This window comes from Zonotrichia leucophrys, chromosome 11, assembly GCF_028769735.1.
Source record: "Zonotrichia leucophrys gambelii isolate GWCS_2022_RI chromosome 11, RI_Zleu_2.0, whole genome shotgun sequence".
NCBI classification, from domain to species: Eukaryota; Metazoa; Chordata; class Aves; order Passeriformes; family Passerellidae; genus Zonotrichia; species Zonotrichia leucophrys.
The window spans coordinates 15,383,579-15,399,291 of record NC_088181.1 but is presented as its reverse complement, the minus strand read 5'-3'; the positions used below and the strand labels follow the sequence as shown (position 1 = coordinate 15,399,291).

The 15,713-nt window shown below is 49.3% G+C and overlaps 1 protein-coding gene across 2 annotated transcripts in view; it reads left to right on the top strand.

Annotated features, from left to right (window-relative positions):
* Positions 1-3,725: 3,725 nt before the first annotated feature.
* The window catches only part of TSHZ3 (teashirt zinc finger homeobox 3), a 66,262-nt gene continuing 54,274 nt past the window's right edge, over positions 3,726-15,713 (top strand). Inside the window, exons 1-2 of one of the 2 annotated variants that reach the window (XM_064723228.1) lie at positions 3,726-3,840; positions 5,380-5,651. In XM_064723228.1, the coding sequence (XP_064579298.1) occupies positions 5,612-5,651 (40 nt within the window). In that variant the 5' untranslated portion in view covers positions 3,726-3,840; positions 5,380-5,611. Of the gene's footprint in view, positions 3,841-4,547; positions 4,605-5,379; positions 5,652-15,713 lie in introns of those variants that run through there. The other variant, XM_064723227.1, reaches the window with a different exon arrangement.

Sequence of the window (15,713 nt, the reverse complement as noted above, 5' to 3'; positions counted from 1 at the left end):
CCGGCCCGCTCGGTCCCTCAGAGCGGCTCCCCCAGCCGAAATCCGCCCCCACCGCTCCCCGCTGTGCCCGGGGGTTTGCTTGGGGGGATGTATTTCTGATATCTGGCGTTGGGAGGGGAATTGCTGTCAACTCCAGGCAGAAGCGAATCGATTCGGACAAGATTACTTACAGTTTAAAATAAGGGTTCCAAATATGAGGACTCTGAGCGTGCTTACACTTTCCTATTTTCCCCGTGCTCTTCCCGAAATGCGTGGTCCTAATCGCAGGGACGCAGCTAGTCCAGTTCTGATTTTCTGGGGCTTATTACATGTCAGAACTGTGAAAGTCCTCTGGACAATTTACAGACAAAACATCTGGTTCGTTAAAGCAAAGCTACTGGACTAAGACAAACAAACTTTGCTGCTGTGCAAATTCACTTACCCAAACAATTTACATTCAAGCAAAGATTTTAGCCCGAAGAAAAACTTTTATTCATTTGTATTCAGGAGGTTTGGGAATTCACAGGCATTTTAAAATAATTTTGCTCTAATAAAGTAATGTAGATATTACAAAATGTCTTTGTTCTCTCCACAGATCATTATCGCCGCTATAATGTTTATTGACAACACTTTGTATTTTACAGAAGCGCAGTATCGTTTTCGGGCGTGGACAGTGGGGTTTTTAAACAAACTTGTCAGATCCGTATTCATCTCGTCCAGCCTTCCTGAAAGCTGCTGCTTCTTTGTTCTTCGCCGGGAGAAACCGAAGTGCTTCCCGCATTTCGATGGGAGGCGCGGGGCAGGAGGGAAGGCAGTGCCCGGGCACAGAGGGCAGCGGTGCCGCCGGTACCGCCCAAGGGCCGCCGCCTCCTCCGGGGCCGCCCGGCGCCTCCGTGGGGCTGCCCGGGCCCGGTGAGAGCCCCCAGCCCCGCCGGGGCTCCCTCCTGGCCGCCGCCCCCGAGAGCCGCTCCCGGGCCGCGGGCAGCGCTGCCCCGCACCGGCCGCTCCCGAGGCCCCGCTCGCCCTGCCCGGCCCTGCCCGCCGCTCCGGGACACTCGGCCGGTGAGGAGCTGCAGGTCCCCGCCGGCTCCGCTCCAAAGGGAGGAGCGGGCAGAGCTGGGGAGAGAGGAGAGAGGCCGGGGCCGTTCGGTGCCCGGGCTGAGCCCCGGAGAGCAGCGAGCCGGTGAGAGCGGCCACACGGGCACCTCGGCGCACGCCGCTCCCTGCCTTGTTTGCAGTGAGCAAGTGGCGAAACATCAACACGCTGCTCGGGAGAGAACAAGGTTAAAGCTGGGCTAAAACATGCCGGCTTCTAAGAGGCAGCTGTTCCAAGTTTAGTAAACTTCCTCACTGATCCTCCCTGGCCGTTCCCATAACCAGCAGTTAATGCCAGTGGTCCTTTGTCGGCTCGGCCGCTGTCTTCTCTCGGGCCGGGGGATGAAAGAAGTGTCTCGGGCAATTGGCGGAGTTTTGGTGGAGAGGAATGGTATGAGCAGTGAAAATATACACCAAAAAAGGGCAGCAAGCAGTGCCCGGTTGGGAAAGATAAAACATTCTTAGCTGGTGGAAAGTTTAGGAGTGATGGTTATCTAATTATGTGACTTATAAATAATTGGTGCCTTGTTTTAAAACTGCCGGGAAGAGCGAGCTTAGGGCTGAGCCTCGTGTGCTGAGTCTGTGTGGATGGAGTCTGTGGAGCCATCGATTTGATGCGCTGTGTTTGGAAATGCTACACTTCATAAAATTACGCGTTCTGGCTCTCTGAAATAGACTGTGACCCCCAAAGCAGCCGGCGCACATGAAGGCGTCTGTACTTCCCCCTGTAAATCGTCTGATAGAAAGCTCAATAGATTTTTTTTTTCTTCCTTAAAAAATGTACATAGTTAACAACCAAATTATTCCACAACTTCCTGAGCGTTTTGGCAGTGGGAGTTGTGACTGTGGAAGTGCAACGCACATGTCTGTGCGCACGAATATCTGCTGCCTTCCCCTCTCTCTCTCACACACGAGAATTATTATTCCTAAGTGAACTGAGAAAGTTCCTCCAATGACTGTTTACGGAAAGTTTCACAGGGGCGCACTGGAAGGAGCCCCTCACCCCGTGTGGGCCGCCCTTCGCAGAGCCAGGTAAGCGCTGCTGCTCGCACCGAGCTGCCCACGCCGCGGGGCCGGGCACGGTCTCGCGTGTTTGTTTGTGCTGCTGACACCGTTCAGCTGCCGAGGTGCCACCTGCCAGCATCCTCCTCGCAGGCTGCGCTCTGCGGGCGGCACAGCTCTGTCTGGGAGCCTGTTCGAACACAAATGACACCACACGCGCAAATCCACGCACGCGTGCAGCCCAGCGCACCCGCGGAGCCGAGGGGCGCGCACCCCGCCGGGCACCCGCGCCAAGCCCGGCTCACATCCATCCCCCGGGCGGGCCAAGGGTGACACAAAGGCAGTGAAAGATGAGCAGATTTAGAGACGGGAAAGTGGAAGGAACAAAGTTCTTGCAACTTGCAACCGCCCCAAAATTCGGGATTGGTCGCTGCAGCTCGCTCCTCGCGATGCCCCGCAGCCAGCAGCTGAGGAGGATCGGGATTTCCCTGGCTTTGGAGAGGGCTCTCGCACATTTCAGCCTTTACAGGACTGCAGTGACTACACGCGCCGTGTCATTTTAATTTTGCCGTAGTTCTCAGGGCGCTCTCCCAGCGCCTGGTGGCAGAGTGACCTTCTCCGCGCTCCGTGCGGCGGGCAGGAGCACAGGCACCAGGGCTCCCGGGGCTCTCGGCTGCCGGAGCTCCCGGCCGAGCATCCCAAACTTTGTTTCAGTCTCTCTCGCTGCAGAGCTCGGAGCAATCCTCCATGTTGCGCAGCGCGGGCCGGCACCTCAGCCCGGGCTGGCCTCGCTCCGCGCTCGGTGCGGTCCTGCCGCAGCCATCGCCCCGCGGGGCCGGGAGCGCAGCCGGGCTGAGCGTCCCTGTCCTCGTCCCTGTCCCTGCCCCCGGCCCGCAGCATCCTTCAGGGGGGTGGGGGGCGTGAATTATTTAGGTTTTCTATTTCCTACTTAAAGGGGGAGGAGGGAGAGAGAATGAAGGAGCTATTAACCGCAGCCGAGCCCTGCTTCCCGAGGCGGTCTAACGTTTGTAAATACTTGTGCTGCGGCTGGTCCCCTCCTCCCCGGTTAAGTTGTTTAGTATGTTGGTTATTTGTACCGAATCCCGGTCTGTGTAGTGTCTGATGTGTTGTCGTTGCAATGTGCAGCCGGGGTGACACTGATGGATGCGCCAATGGTGAGACGGACAGATGTTAGGGCGGATCTAGCGGCACGCACCGCCGCGGCGGCGAGCCCGCCCGCCCGCCCCGCCGGGGCTGCCCGCCGCCCGGCCCCGTCCTGCCGCACGGCTCACCCACACACACACACACACACACACACGGGGCTTTTTGGGGACGGGGGGGGAACGTCTCGGTGTCGTCTCTTAAGCAGATCTGATCGCTCCTTCTGTGAGCAGATACGATACTGTAACTGTGAGGAGCAACCAGCGAGTATCAATGAGATGGAACTGAGCGAGTTTGGCAGCAGAAGCGGCAATTGACAACTCACCATTTTCTTGTTTTCAAGAAATGTTTCGTTTTCCCCCAACAGTAGCAATTTCCCGGGGACTTTAGGCGACTGCGATTTTTTTTTTCATCCTAAAGATCAGCTTAAAAAAAAATCAACTCATAACAATAATAATCCAAAAAAAAAAAAAATCCCAAACGTTCTCCACCCGTCATGTAAAGTGTTTGAATTTCCTGCAACTTGAAAGGGAAGCGAGAGCCCGAGAGCGGCACGGCGGCTTTATAGGATGTGAAGACGCAACAACATCTGCACTTAGTCAGGTATTTGGAATTATCCCAAATCTCGAAGAATGGGGGCGAGTGGAAATTTTTTTTGATCTTACCGTAAAAGTGAGATCAGCCTTTTTTTTTTTTTTTAATTCCTCCCCGTGAACTTTAAAAAAAAAAAAGCTACTAGGTTGGTTTTTTTTTTTTTTTCTTTCTTTCTTTCCTTTGCTTTTTCTTTCTTTTTTTTTTTTTTTTTTATTTTTTTCTTTTCCCCTTTGGCCGTTGCTGTTGCCGTGTCCCGGTCCCTGCGCGGGCGGAGCGGGGGCGGGAGCGGCCCGGGCCCCGCGCGCCCCCCGCCGCCCCGGCCCTCCCCGCGCCGCGCGGCCCCGCCGCCCAGGGATGCGCAATCAAACCCGCAGCACATCGATCCGCCGGCGCTCGCCGAACTGAGCGCGGCGGCTCGGCAGTGAACTTGGACCGAGAAAAAAAAATTAAAAAAAAAAAAAACCAAAACTGAGAGACAGAGAGAGAAAAGGAAAAAAAAAAAAAATCAAGACCCAAAACAGGGAAAACGAAGCAAAAGTGCTCCATCCCGAAGAGCCGGGTGCGTGGGGCGCGGGCGCTGCCCGCTCCCCGCTGCTCTGGCCCCGCAGGGCGGGAGCAGCGGCTCCGCTGGCGGGGGCGCCGCCGATAGCGGCCGCCGGCCGGGGCGGCCCCGACACCGCCCGCCCGCAGGCGCGGAGCGGAGCGCGGCGGCCGCGGCGCCAGCCAGGTGGGAGCCGGCGGGCTGGATGTGCCGGCGGGCGGGCGGCGCGCCGGTGAGTGCGGCCGGGGCGGGCAGCGCTGCGGGGCGCGGCGAGGAGCCGGGGCCGCCGCTGTCACCGCGCGGGGCGGCCGGGATGGAGCGGCGGGCCGGGCCCTCCTCGCCGGGGGGGGCGGCGGGGAAAGGGGGGGTCCCGTGCCCCGGCGTGGCGGGAGGCGATGGCTGCGGGGGGCTCCGGCGGGGAACGGGTGCGCGCGGGGGCGGAAAGGGAAGGGCTGCGGCGGGGAGCGGGGCGAGCGGCGCGGAGCCCGGCGGGCTGCCCTGCCCGGCCAGCCCTCCGCCGCGGGCGGCTCGGGAGACCGGCGGCGGGCGAAGTTGGGTGGCGGAGGGGGCGCGGCGAGGGGGTCGCCCCGGCCGGCGGGGCAGAGCCCTGCCCGCCCCCGTGCCCGGTCCGGCGGGCGATGCGCGCTGAGTGAAGGCGCGGCCCGGGGCGGGCGGCGGCGGTGCCCTGCTCCCCCTCGGCGGAGCAGTTTGAGTGACACCGCGATCATCTCGTTTCCCTTCAAGCTTCGCCTGTTGCCGCCGCCGCCGCCGCCGCTCCAGCGCCGAGCCGGGAGTGGAGAGCGCAGGCTGAGGCTCCGCCGGCTCCGGCCAAGAGATCCCCTGTCTTTATGCCGTGATCTCCCAGCCCGGCCAGGCACCGGGGGCGCAGGGCGGGGTGGGGGGGACTGCGGGCTCTCCCCAGCCCTCCCGCCCGCACACCTCTTCGGGGGGCTTCCCCTCCTCCTTCCTCCGGGGCGATTTGTCAAACTTCCCCCCTCTTCTGCCAGCAGCAGCAGCAGCAGCAGGGCTGTCCTCTCCTCTGTGCCGCCTCCTCCTCCTCCGCCGCCGCCGCCTCCTCCTCCTACTCGGCATCGTGTATGCACAGCAACAAAAAATATATCCCCGACCCAGCCCTCGCGCCGAGGCTGGAGCAGCTCACCGGATCTCTGGGGCTGAGGCAACTCTTCCCACCCCCGCGCCCCGGCTGCCCCCCCCCGCCGGCGCCCGCAGGAGCCCAGCATGCCGAGGAGGAAGCAGCAAGCGCCCCGGCGCGCAGCAGGTACGAGAGCCGCTTCCCTTCCTTCCCTGCCTTCCCTCCGTTCCCTGCCTTCCCTCCCTTCCCTCCGCGGCCGCTGGCTTCTCCTCTCGCTTCCCTCCGTCTCTTTCATAACCGGCTCTCGGCGGGCTCCGCCGCCGCTCCGGCCCCGCCGCTGCCCCGCTGCCCGCCGCTGCCGAGGGCTCTGCCGAGCAACTCCCGGGCTGAGGCGCAGCGCCGGGATGGGGGTTTTGGGGGAATTTTATTTTTATTTTTTTTTCTTCGGGGTGGGGGGCGCATGAAAGCCCGTTCCCCACTTTTGGTGCCCACTTTGATTTATTCCGAACTCTGCCGGCGCCCGGCTCGGTTCTGGGGTAGCCCTGTGCGAGGGGCAGCGGGTGTGTGCGGGCACACGCTGCTCGGGCTCTATGGTCGGTGTCTTTCCGGGGCTGGGGGAAGCAGGAGGCGAATTTTGGTTATTTCCAGCCCGTACTTTGGCACCTACTTTGCTTCTCTCCCTCGTAGTCTTCTTTCTTCTACATCCCCTTCTCTCACAGGCAAATGGTTTGTGAAAGCCAGGGAAAATATTCTTTTTATTTAGTTTTTCTTTCCTATAAAATAAAGAGAGAGGGCATGTATAAAAATATGGCACGCTGTGAATGAAGTGGCAGGGACAAAGTGATTTGGAGGTTCTGCAGTGTTAGTTGGAGATCTGAGCCCAGAACTGGTTCCTTTGCCCAACTTTTACCTTTTTCTCTTCTGCCCTTGTACTGCACTGGAGATGTCTCTGCCGGACAGACAGACCGTCCTAGCTGGTCACTTTCTTTGGTAGCCTCTTCTGTTAATCCTATTGATTTCTTATTTATGAGTCCAGAGGAGAAGCTGCAAAGTAAACCAAAGGAGGGAAAAAAAAAAAAGAAAAAGGGTCTGTGTATTGTCAAGTGACTGGTGAATGTTTCTGATAGTGCCTTTACAATTTCCACTGGTTTCTTTTTTCCTTTTTAGAATTACTTTTCGAGGCTTTGTGCTGGTGAGATTTTTTGTTTGTTTGGCTTGTTTTCCTTTTGCCAGAAATGTCAACTCCTGTTAAACTTAAGCAGTATTTTTTTGGAAAAGCCAAATTGAAAAGAAAACAGTAGAAGAAAAGCCCCACATAATTTTACAGTAATCCTTAGTTGGGGATATGTGGGCTGGAAAAGGTTTCCTTGGCCTGTTGCCATCCTTGATTTGATGTCTGATTGATCGCCTGTCATCTGGCAGCCTTTGATCTATTCATTCCCGATAAACATCAATAAATCACTTGCCATGGTAACGCCAGACTCGGTGACGTCACACGTGGCCTGTCAACTCTGCGAGCGCAACTTGAGGGGTCCTGGCGAGCGGGGCCACCGCCGGGCCCGGCTCTGGGTAGCGCTGCCACCGCTGGGCCCGGCCATGGTGAGCGGAGCCACCGCCGGGCCCGGCCATGGTGAGCGGGGCCACCGCCGGGCCCGGCTCTGGGTAGCGCTGCCACCGCTGGGCCCGGCCATGGTGAGCGGGGCCACCGCCGGGCCCGGCTCTGGGTAGCGCTGCCACCGCCGGGCCTGGCTCTGGCGAGCGGGGCCACCGCTGGGCCCGGCCTGCCAGGGCTGCCAGGGCCCGGGGCACGGACTGCTCTGCCGGGGCACAGCCTCGAGGGGCCGGGAAGGAGCTGGGGAAGCTCCCCTGGGCATCCCTGGCAGCGCGGCTGTGCCTGGGCTTGGCACAGTGTGGGGCAGGGAGTCAGTCCTGCAGCCTGGGCTAGGGACAGCTTGGAGCAGGTAGCCTGGGCTAGGGGCTTGCTGGAGCGTATAGTCAGTCCTGCAGCCTGGGCTAGGGACAGCTTGGAGCAGGTACTGCTACACCCCCTGCTAGGGGCTTGCTGGAGCAGGTAGTCCATCCTGCAGCCTGGGCTTGCTGGAGCCCTTGCTTGACTGACAGCTTCTCCGAGTGGGGTGGTTTGGATTTAGTAAACATCAAGGGGCTCGGGGAGTAATGCAAATTGTAAATAACAACGTGCATGTTTCCTTTCTTCTCCTCTCGGACAGCCACATGGGTTCGGTCGGGCAGTGCTTTTGAAATAGGGAAATAGACTTCCCAGTGGTCTTACCCCGCATACAAACAGCTAGAAAGTTTGGAAAGTTTCTCAGTACGGTGGTGATAGCATCAAGCAAACAATATCGTAGCCAAATACTTCGTGATAATATTTTGGTTTTCTGGCCCGTGCCATCAAATAACAATTTTCTAGAAAAATGACAGAGGTGAACTTTTTTTGATACTTCGGAAATTCTATTTTGTAATGTGAATTTAGTTCTGCAAAATCTAGATTTTCCATGTGCTTTTCCATTTTTGACTCTGTTGTAAAGTGGGCTCTCTCTCCACAGACTGGAAGAAAATATTTCTGCACTAAACACACATTCTGAGGTATTCTTCTCTCCCTCCACCACTCTCTGTCTCTCCCTCCTTTCTCAAGTGAATCATCCATGATACGCGATCTATCTTTCATATTTAGCAGAAGTGTAATCTCTTTAAACTTTTAGCTTTTTGATAGCCACATTAAACATTTAGTATTGTGTATAATTGCTTCCCACTGAGATGCTGCTTTTATTGGTCACATTGGAAATGTTACTTTTTCTAATAGCAGTAAAAGCAAAGGCTTTTTTTTTAACACCTTAAAAAACAGCTAAGAAATAACAGGTTAGTTAAGAAATATTCATTACAAAAACTTGACTGCAGGACTAATAGGAGATGGAAGAATGGTTTTGCTCTATCAAAATGACCCGTCAAAACGACTTTGTTTCATATTTGATTTAATTGTCTCTCTCCTGACAGGCACATTCATCAATAGCTTAATGGTCAATCAGAAGTTGGCAGAGTGAGTGCTTTCATTCTTTCCCATACACTAGCTTTGGCTTTACTTTATCAAAATGCCTCTGCCTAATGGATATGGGGGATGTAGAATGACTGAAGGGCTACTTATTTGACAAGAGTGAAAAAACAAGAACATTCATGCTGTTGATAAGTGCATGAAGATAAATAAGTGAGCTGTATGAGGTGTTTTATTTTAAGACAGAAGAAACTTACTTTGTTTTTTTCCCCCCCTTTTTGGCTTGAGAGCTGCGAGTTATAAGGTTCATGACTGCTTTTGTGGCATACTGAGAGTGATGACAAATTGATTGCTTGGTACTGAGAGAGAAAAAAAGGTGGTGGTGGGGGGAGAATTAAAGATGTCTGCTGATTGGTAACTCAGGAAATCCAGTCCCCAGCAACCTTGAGAATACTCGAGAATTTTTTTTCTCCAAACTGAAAGGTCCGCTCAGCCATAAAAAAAGAAAAGTTGTTTTGCCAGCTTCATTAGTGTTCACCTAATTAGCTGTAAACCTGATGGATTCCTGACAGCTTTAATGATTGGAGATGACAAGCTCCACGCAGTGTCATCCAGCAGAATTAGGTTTGCAGCTAGTTTGATGTAATCAAGTTGATATTACACAGTCCTGGTTGCCTTTAGTTGTGCATTAACTCAATTTTCTGCTGCAGGTGACAAATGGGCTTTGGTACCTGGATAATCATGTCATAGGAATTAGGACCCTTTTAATGGTCTGGAGTAGAATAACAACAACAAAGAACTCTCAGCAGCACAGAGCTCGCAGACATAACAGACAGGTGCACAAATTCTTTATGTCTAGCCCAAGTGTTAACACCACACTGTGGAAGACTAAAGCTGTCTCTGAGAATCAAGAATCTGTAAAAATGATAATTTCACTTTGTTTGCTTTGAGACTCAGCTGAATATCGTAGGTAAATTTGGGAAGGAGAGTCAGGGATTGCAATTTTATTCCTCACCTGTTAAAGCAAGAAGATAGTCAGAATTGCTGCTCCAAAGACTTCTGTCATGTAAGTCAGGAGGAAGAAGGTATATTTACCAGTTAGAGGCTACTGTCTGGGGAAAGTAAGATATTGTATTAATAGAGGCCAGTCTTGTTCATGCAAACAGTAATTATCTATCCTTAAATTATAGCTTTCACTTGCAGCTTTTTTAGAAACCTATTTAAAAGATCAAGAAAATGTACTTCCTACTGACAGAAATGACTTAATACATATTTTGTGTACATACCTTGTGAGGAGGGATTGGGAACTAGTGGTTTGCTGGAATCACATTTAGTTTACTTATTTATTTATTTATATATTTAATAAAACAGTAACAGACAACTGCACCGAGTTTTCAAGGCTCTGGGAATAAAAAAACCCAAACAAACCTGGGCCTGTGGTTGTTTGGTTTGTTTTTTGTTGCATAGAATGTTTTAAATCCTGGAGATTGCTGCATGCTCGAGGCTCTTCTCAACTTCTGCGCTTGCATTCAGAAGCTGCACCTGGTCAGTGTGAGCACTGAAATTCACGGAATTGCTGCTTCAGAGGTGCAGAGCACTTCCACCTCCCAGGGACTGGAGTGCTGGTGCCAGCCCTCGGCCCCTCCAGCATGGGGCTGGGGGTGCAGCACAGCAAACAGATGCAAGATGGCACACAGGTTGTGCCGCCAGATTTCCAGGCAGCTCTGACTCCGGCAACTCGAACACTCGCTTTAATTTATGGCAATTGCTTGCAACTACATACATACCCCAAAAGTAAATGTAGCGATAAAGTAGGCTACCTATAAAGGTACTTGCAGTGTCAGCCCTTGGTATGTTATTTGCCTCCAAACCTGCCACATATTTCTCTGTTGGGCAGAGATTCTTCCTAGCAGCAAGCTGACAAAATGATTAGTTATGGCTGTCCTCTGCTTTTTTTTTTTTTTTTCCCCGGCAAAGTGTGAAGGAACAATGCAAAAAAAAAAAAAAAAAAAGGAAAAAAAAAAAAGAAAAAGGGGCATAAATATAAAAAGGCTTGATAGATTCCCCTGAATATCTGCCTGGAAAACAGAATTTTCCAGAATCAGCTGCCATTTCTCCCATTAGCTTGACAGCTGTCAATTAGGGCTTCAGTGCTCTCCTGGGCCACAGTTTATTGCGTGCGGTTGATGTTGTCATTTTGTTCTCGGTTTTGCCTTGAGCACTATCATGAGCAGGAGTGAAATAGTCAATAACTGATGTATCAGCAGTTATTTCTTAAATTGGCTTACAAGTCTGCATTTTTCCTCTTTTTACTAAAGATTGTTTTGTAAAGTGATTAGAATGAATTGTGACTGCTGCAGGGTTATGGGAAATGCAGTGAAGCTAGGGTGAGTTAGCAGGATTAGAGTGGGTCCTTTTTGTCAGCCCTGCTTCCAGGATTAGTGGAAACTGTATAGAAAAGATCACCTTCAGGGTGAAGTGTGGGGTACATTTTTAAGCGTGCTACGTGCACGCTTATGCAGAAACATATGGTGGTACAGAGTGAATGAAAAGAAATCATCTGCCAGGACGTAAAGTAACCTACGTGTTATCTCTCTGAGCAAACCTTGGCACTGCTGGCTTTGCGGTGTAGTAATCCATATTTTAATCCAATGTCGTGACTGCTTCCTAGAGAATCCAAATGCAGAGTGTCAGATTTTAACACAGCCCTGTTTTCAAGGTGCTGCTAGTGGATCAGGTATTGAGATGCCTGAAGTGTTGCATTGTCAAGTAGGAGTGTATGTGTGTGTGTGGTTATGATACAACACCAAAAATAACATAGTTGCTGAGCAGTCGCGTGTTATCTTATCTGTGAAATACTTCAGCATCATTTACTAAATAGTCTACCTCAGGTGTTTTAGTCTGATTTTTTTTCTTCTTCTTCTCTGTGTGTTTGGTATTTTTTTTTAAATTTAGTTACGCCCAAATTGTGGTTTATCAGCCTTAAGTTAAAAATGAAGGGTGAATACAATATATTGTATTTGGTAACAATGATATGGACTGGTACATCCAGACAGATAATATGCAGTTGTAATTAGAGTGAATAGACAGGCATTCATTTTCAAATTCTTTGACACATGCATAAAATAGTCATATAATAAGATAAGATGACAATTTTATGTTAGGTTGATAAAGTGTCCCGATACATGCATTTAAATGTCTGTAAGCCTTTTTTTATCCAGACAGATTAATTCTAGTTTCCAGCATTTGCAGTTAGACATTAAATTAATTTTAAAAATCCCACTAAACAATGGATGCGTTGCTTTTTTGTGTGGGTATATGTCATAACCTAAAGCAGAAGGGTTGAAAAAAATTTGTGCAATTGATTTTTCTTGATTTCAACATAACAAAAAAATAAAGCATGAAAATTGACTCAAAGGATTTAAAGCATAGTCCACGAGAGATTGTATTGTAGTTTTCTTAAGTACAATAATGCAGAATAGAACATTGTCAGAGCTTGAAATTGTTTGTTACCATTTTCATAAAAAGAACTCAAAGAGTTGAAATAAGTAGGGCTTAATTTCAGAGACTGTGAGATTCATCCTACTGCATTTGCCTGATTTTGCGCCTGAAAGATATTTTGGTCATCTCAGCAGAGAGCCAATCTGCAGAATTTAAACACTTCTCATTGCAGGCATCAACTTTAAGATATTTCTCAGAAAATGTTCAAAGGGGTTTTTTTTCCCCTGGGGGTGGAGGGAGAGTAGGGAAAGAGTTACCAGAGGATCATAAAATATCTCAAAGCTCTTTGCCAATGCCATTACCTGGCCTCTTCGGGCTGTAAAGGGACAACTCCTCAAGAATAATCTAAGTTGGTATTTTAGACTTAATTATAAATTATTAATTAACTCTGTCAGGACACATGTTATTAATTATGACTCTCTTTTCTTCATTCAGAGCAGCTGTTGGGAATCACGTAAGTTGACTGTGCTTGTTGGTGTGGGAGTTTGCCAGTGAGGAGCTCCATGGGCAGCGCGCCTCACCTCCAGCTGCCATCCCTTGGCGCGGCTCCGCCCGGCAGTGCTGGCAATCCAGACAAGTTCTGGGGCGGCCCGGTGTGCTCACGCTCAGCCACCATTGTCACAGGGCTGGCTTGTAGGTCCTGTCCATAAATAATCCCCGTTTCAGCAAAGCTCTGTGGCGCTGGGGAGGTGGGAAGGGCGGCGGCCAAGCCTTGGCGAGGGGGAAGCCAGGAGGTTTCCCTGCCCTTCCGCCAAAGTCCCGCCAAACTTGGTGTGCTGGCACAGAGCGGAGGGCTGCATTGTAATTCGTTTGGAATGATCCAAATTCATTTACTTTTGATATTTCCATCATTAAATTGAGCCCTCTGTTTCGGTTTCTTATGTGTTCTTTGCGGAATGCATGTTGCATAAAATAGGCAATTTTTAATGAACAATTTAATGTAAATGGGTTCTGAATTTAAATTAATATTAATGAAGCTTTGAGTGAATTTATTTTGCATACGTAAAGGCTTGTAACTCTTTCACTCATACACTCTTGTCTTTATGTACTAACACATTGGTTAGGTGAATTGGCTAGTTTCCATATTTTGTGATTAAAAACTCTAATGGATTTTACATGGATATTTGTGCTAGCGCACAGGTTACTATTGCTAGTAAAAAACGTACCTGCCTTGAAATTCAGATTTCTGTAGTTAACATTTCACTGTTACCCCACCGTTTCTGTATGTTTCTTCCTACTTTGGTTTCGCCTTCATGCTTAAAGAAAAAAATACTCCAACAATAGTAACCACAGTCAAGATGTTTTCTTTCTTTGGCTTACCTCTAATGCATTATGTATTTCAAAATGATGGGATGTTCTATAATTAATTCTGTTAGATGTAATTGCTATAATCACTTTGATGCTACACATAATAAAAGTAATATGGTAAGCATACGGAAAAATATAAACACCTTATTGTAACACTTTTTGTAAAATTCTTTAAAAAATCTCGTTCAGAGCGGAACCTCCGCTTCCGTATTTTGTCAGAGCTAAGATTTTAATTTTTTTTGAAGTACATTACTTTTGTAAATGAATTAATTTCAGATATTGAAAAGATTTTGACAGGCAGGTTGTCTTGCATGTGCGTGCGAATATCCCTGACTCTGTGCGGTATTAAAGATGTAGTTCATTAAGAAGCCAATCTTCAGTGTGGCTACAAGTGAGACATAAATATCACTGTGTATTTCATGAAATGAGAGACAAATATGTACATTATATCAAAACCCAGGACATAGGAAATACCACAGGAATGGAACTGTACAGTGGAAAGCTTCTTTGTAGCGCAAAATTATGGGAAATATAAAATGTATGAAAGGTAGCATGTAACTAAAGAGGGAGCTTTTCAGGCATGGTCCCAAGTGGGAAAAAGACTACAGAAGGTGATTTCCCTCCCTCTTTTTTTTTTTTTTTTTTTTTTTTTTTTTTTCTTTTTTTAACAAGTAGCTTTGAGTTATTGTTTGCAAACACAGTTTTTGATAGGGAGGAAATGAAAAAAATATGTGCAATGGGTTAAGCTGTGTAGCTGATATCCTTGATTCTGTAACAAAAAATATTAATATGGCCATAGTTCTTAATTAGTTACACACAATACTTAATGCTGCAAAGGTCACTTGGTTTTATGGTCCAGCTTCGCCTATGAATTTGTATGTTTCCCCCCAAATTTATATTTCTCTCTCATGTATTTTCTAAGCAATTGAGCGTGCAAATTGTGGTGAAAATGCAAACTAGAAACAGGATTAGAAAAATACATTTAGCATGGACAAAGAAGAGGTTTTGTTTAAATTTTTTTTAATTTTTTTTTTTTTTTTTGCTGGTGTTATTTTCAAATAATGCACAGCTTTGCGTGGCGAGCAGCAGTATTACATTTAACTTCTGTAAGCTGAACAAACAAACCCTGACCAAGCTCTCGCTGGATTGTTCTGGGGAAGAACAGAACAGGGTGCTGTTTCTGAGTGTCTCTGGGACTGGGCTCGCTGCCGGCAGCCCTTTCCCTGCTAGGTCAAGCCTGTTGCTGGAGGGCCAGATCGCAGCAGGGGCCTCCAGGAGGCTTGGCCAGGCTGCTCCAGACTGGCAGCCATCAGTCATCCATCTGTGACACAGAGTCTGTTTTTGATGGCAGGGATGATAAAAGGCCTGGGAACTGTATAGGCCCTTGTAATCAGGGCCAGTGCTGACATCCTTCTCAACTTTGACAGCTTCTTCCTTTTCTCTCTTCACCGCCAAGACTGTCTCAACTGGATTTTTTTTTTCCTCTCTCTTGTTTCATGTACTTGATCAGTCTCAGATGCTGGGAATTATTTTTTTCTGGAGGGAGGAGGAGTGTTTCTTTTGGTTTGTGGGTTGGGCAGGTGTGAGAGGAAGTCTGGTTTTTTTTTTTTTTTTTGTACTGTAGGCCTGTTGCTAATTAATGTTCCTCCATAAGATTCTGTCGGAGTTGAGTAATGTTTTTGATCTTTATGCCTGATAACTGCATACTTAATGAGATTTCAAAGCTGTGAGTGCAGCTCCCTACAATTATTGACAGATGCCTTTTCTTTGCCATTGGGTTCAGCTTCATAAATCCTCCTGCAGTAATGAGGTTCAGAAGTGCCACCCTGCCAGTGAGCTAATGAAAGAGGGGGGGAGGGAGGGAACAGCTCATGCCTGCCTGACACATTTTTTTCCTTTAAAATTTACTATGCAGATGTCAAGCTGTGGGACGATTACTTCAAACATGCTAATTTTTATCTTGCTTTTGTGTCAAGCCTGCATGCCATTTTTCCCCCCCAATAATAAATAAAAATAGAAACCTCAACCTATTTAAATTTTATCATGGATCATAACTATTGAAGACTTTGATATATGTGTGTTCTTTTGCAGTTTCCAGTCAGTGGAGCAGTTTTTTGAAATCCGAAGGGCAGAGAGAGGTTAAAAAATAAAAATCAAGCGGGGGGGGGAAGGAAAAAAAAAGGCAGCGATCTGCCTCGGCCGCACGTCAGGCTGCCCTAACCGTGCACTTGAAACATCGGAGATTTCATTTTAGAGTTCTGAAACTAAATCCTGGTGGAGAATAGCCGCACCATGCCAAACAGTCGATTTCCTTTTCAGCAGAGCCATACATCACTGACCCACCCTTCCCTCCCGACAGAATGACATGTGTCATTTATCACCGGCCCTGGCAGAGCAGAGCCGGGGGGGCCCGGGCAGCTCCCGCTCCGGCG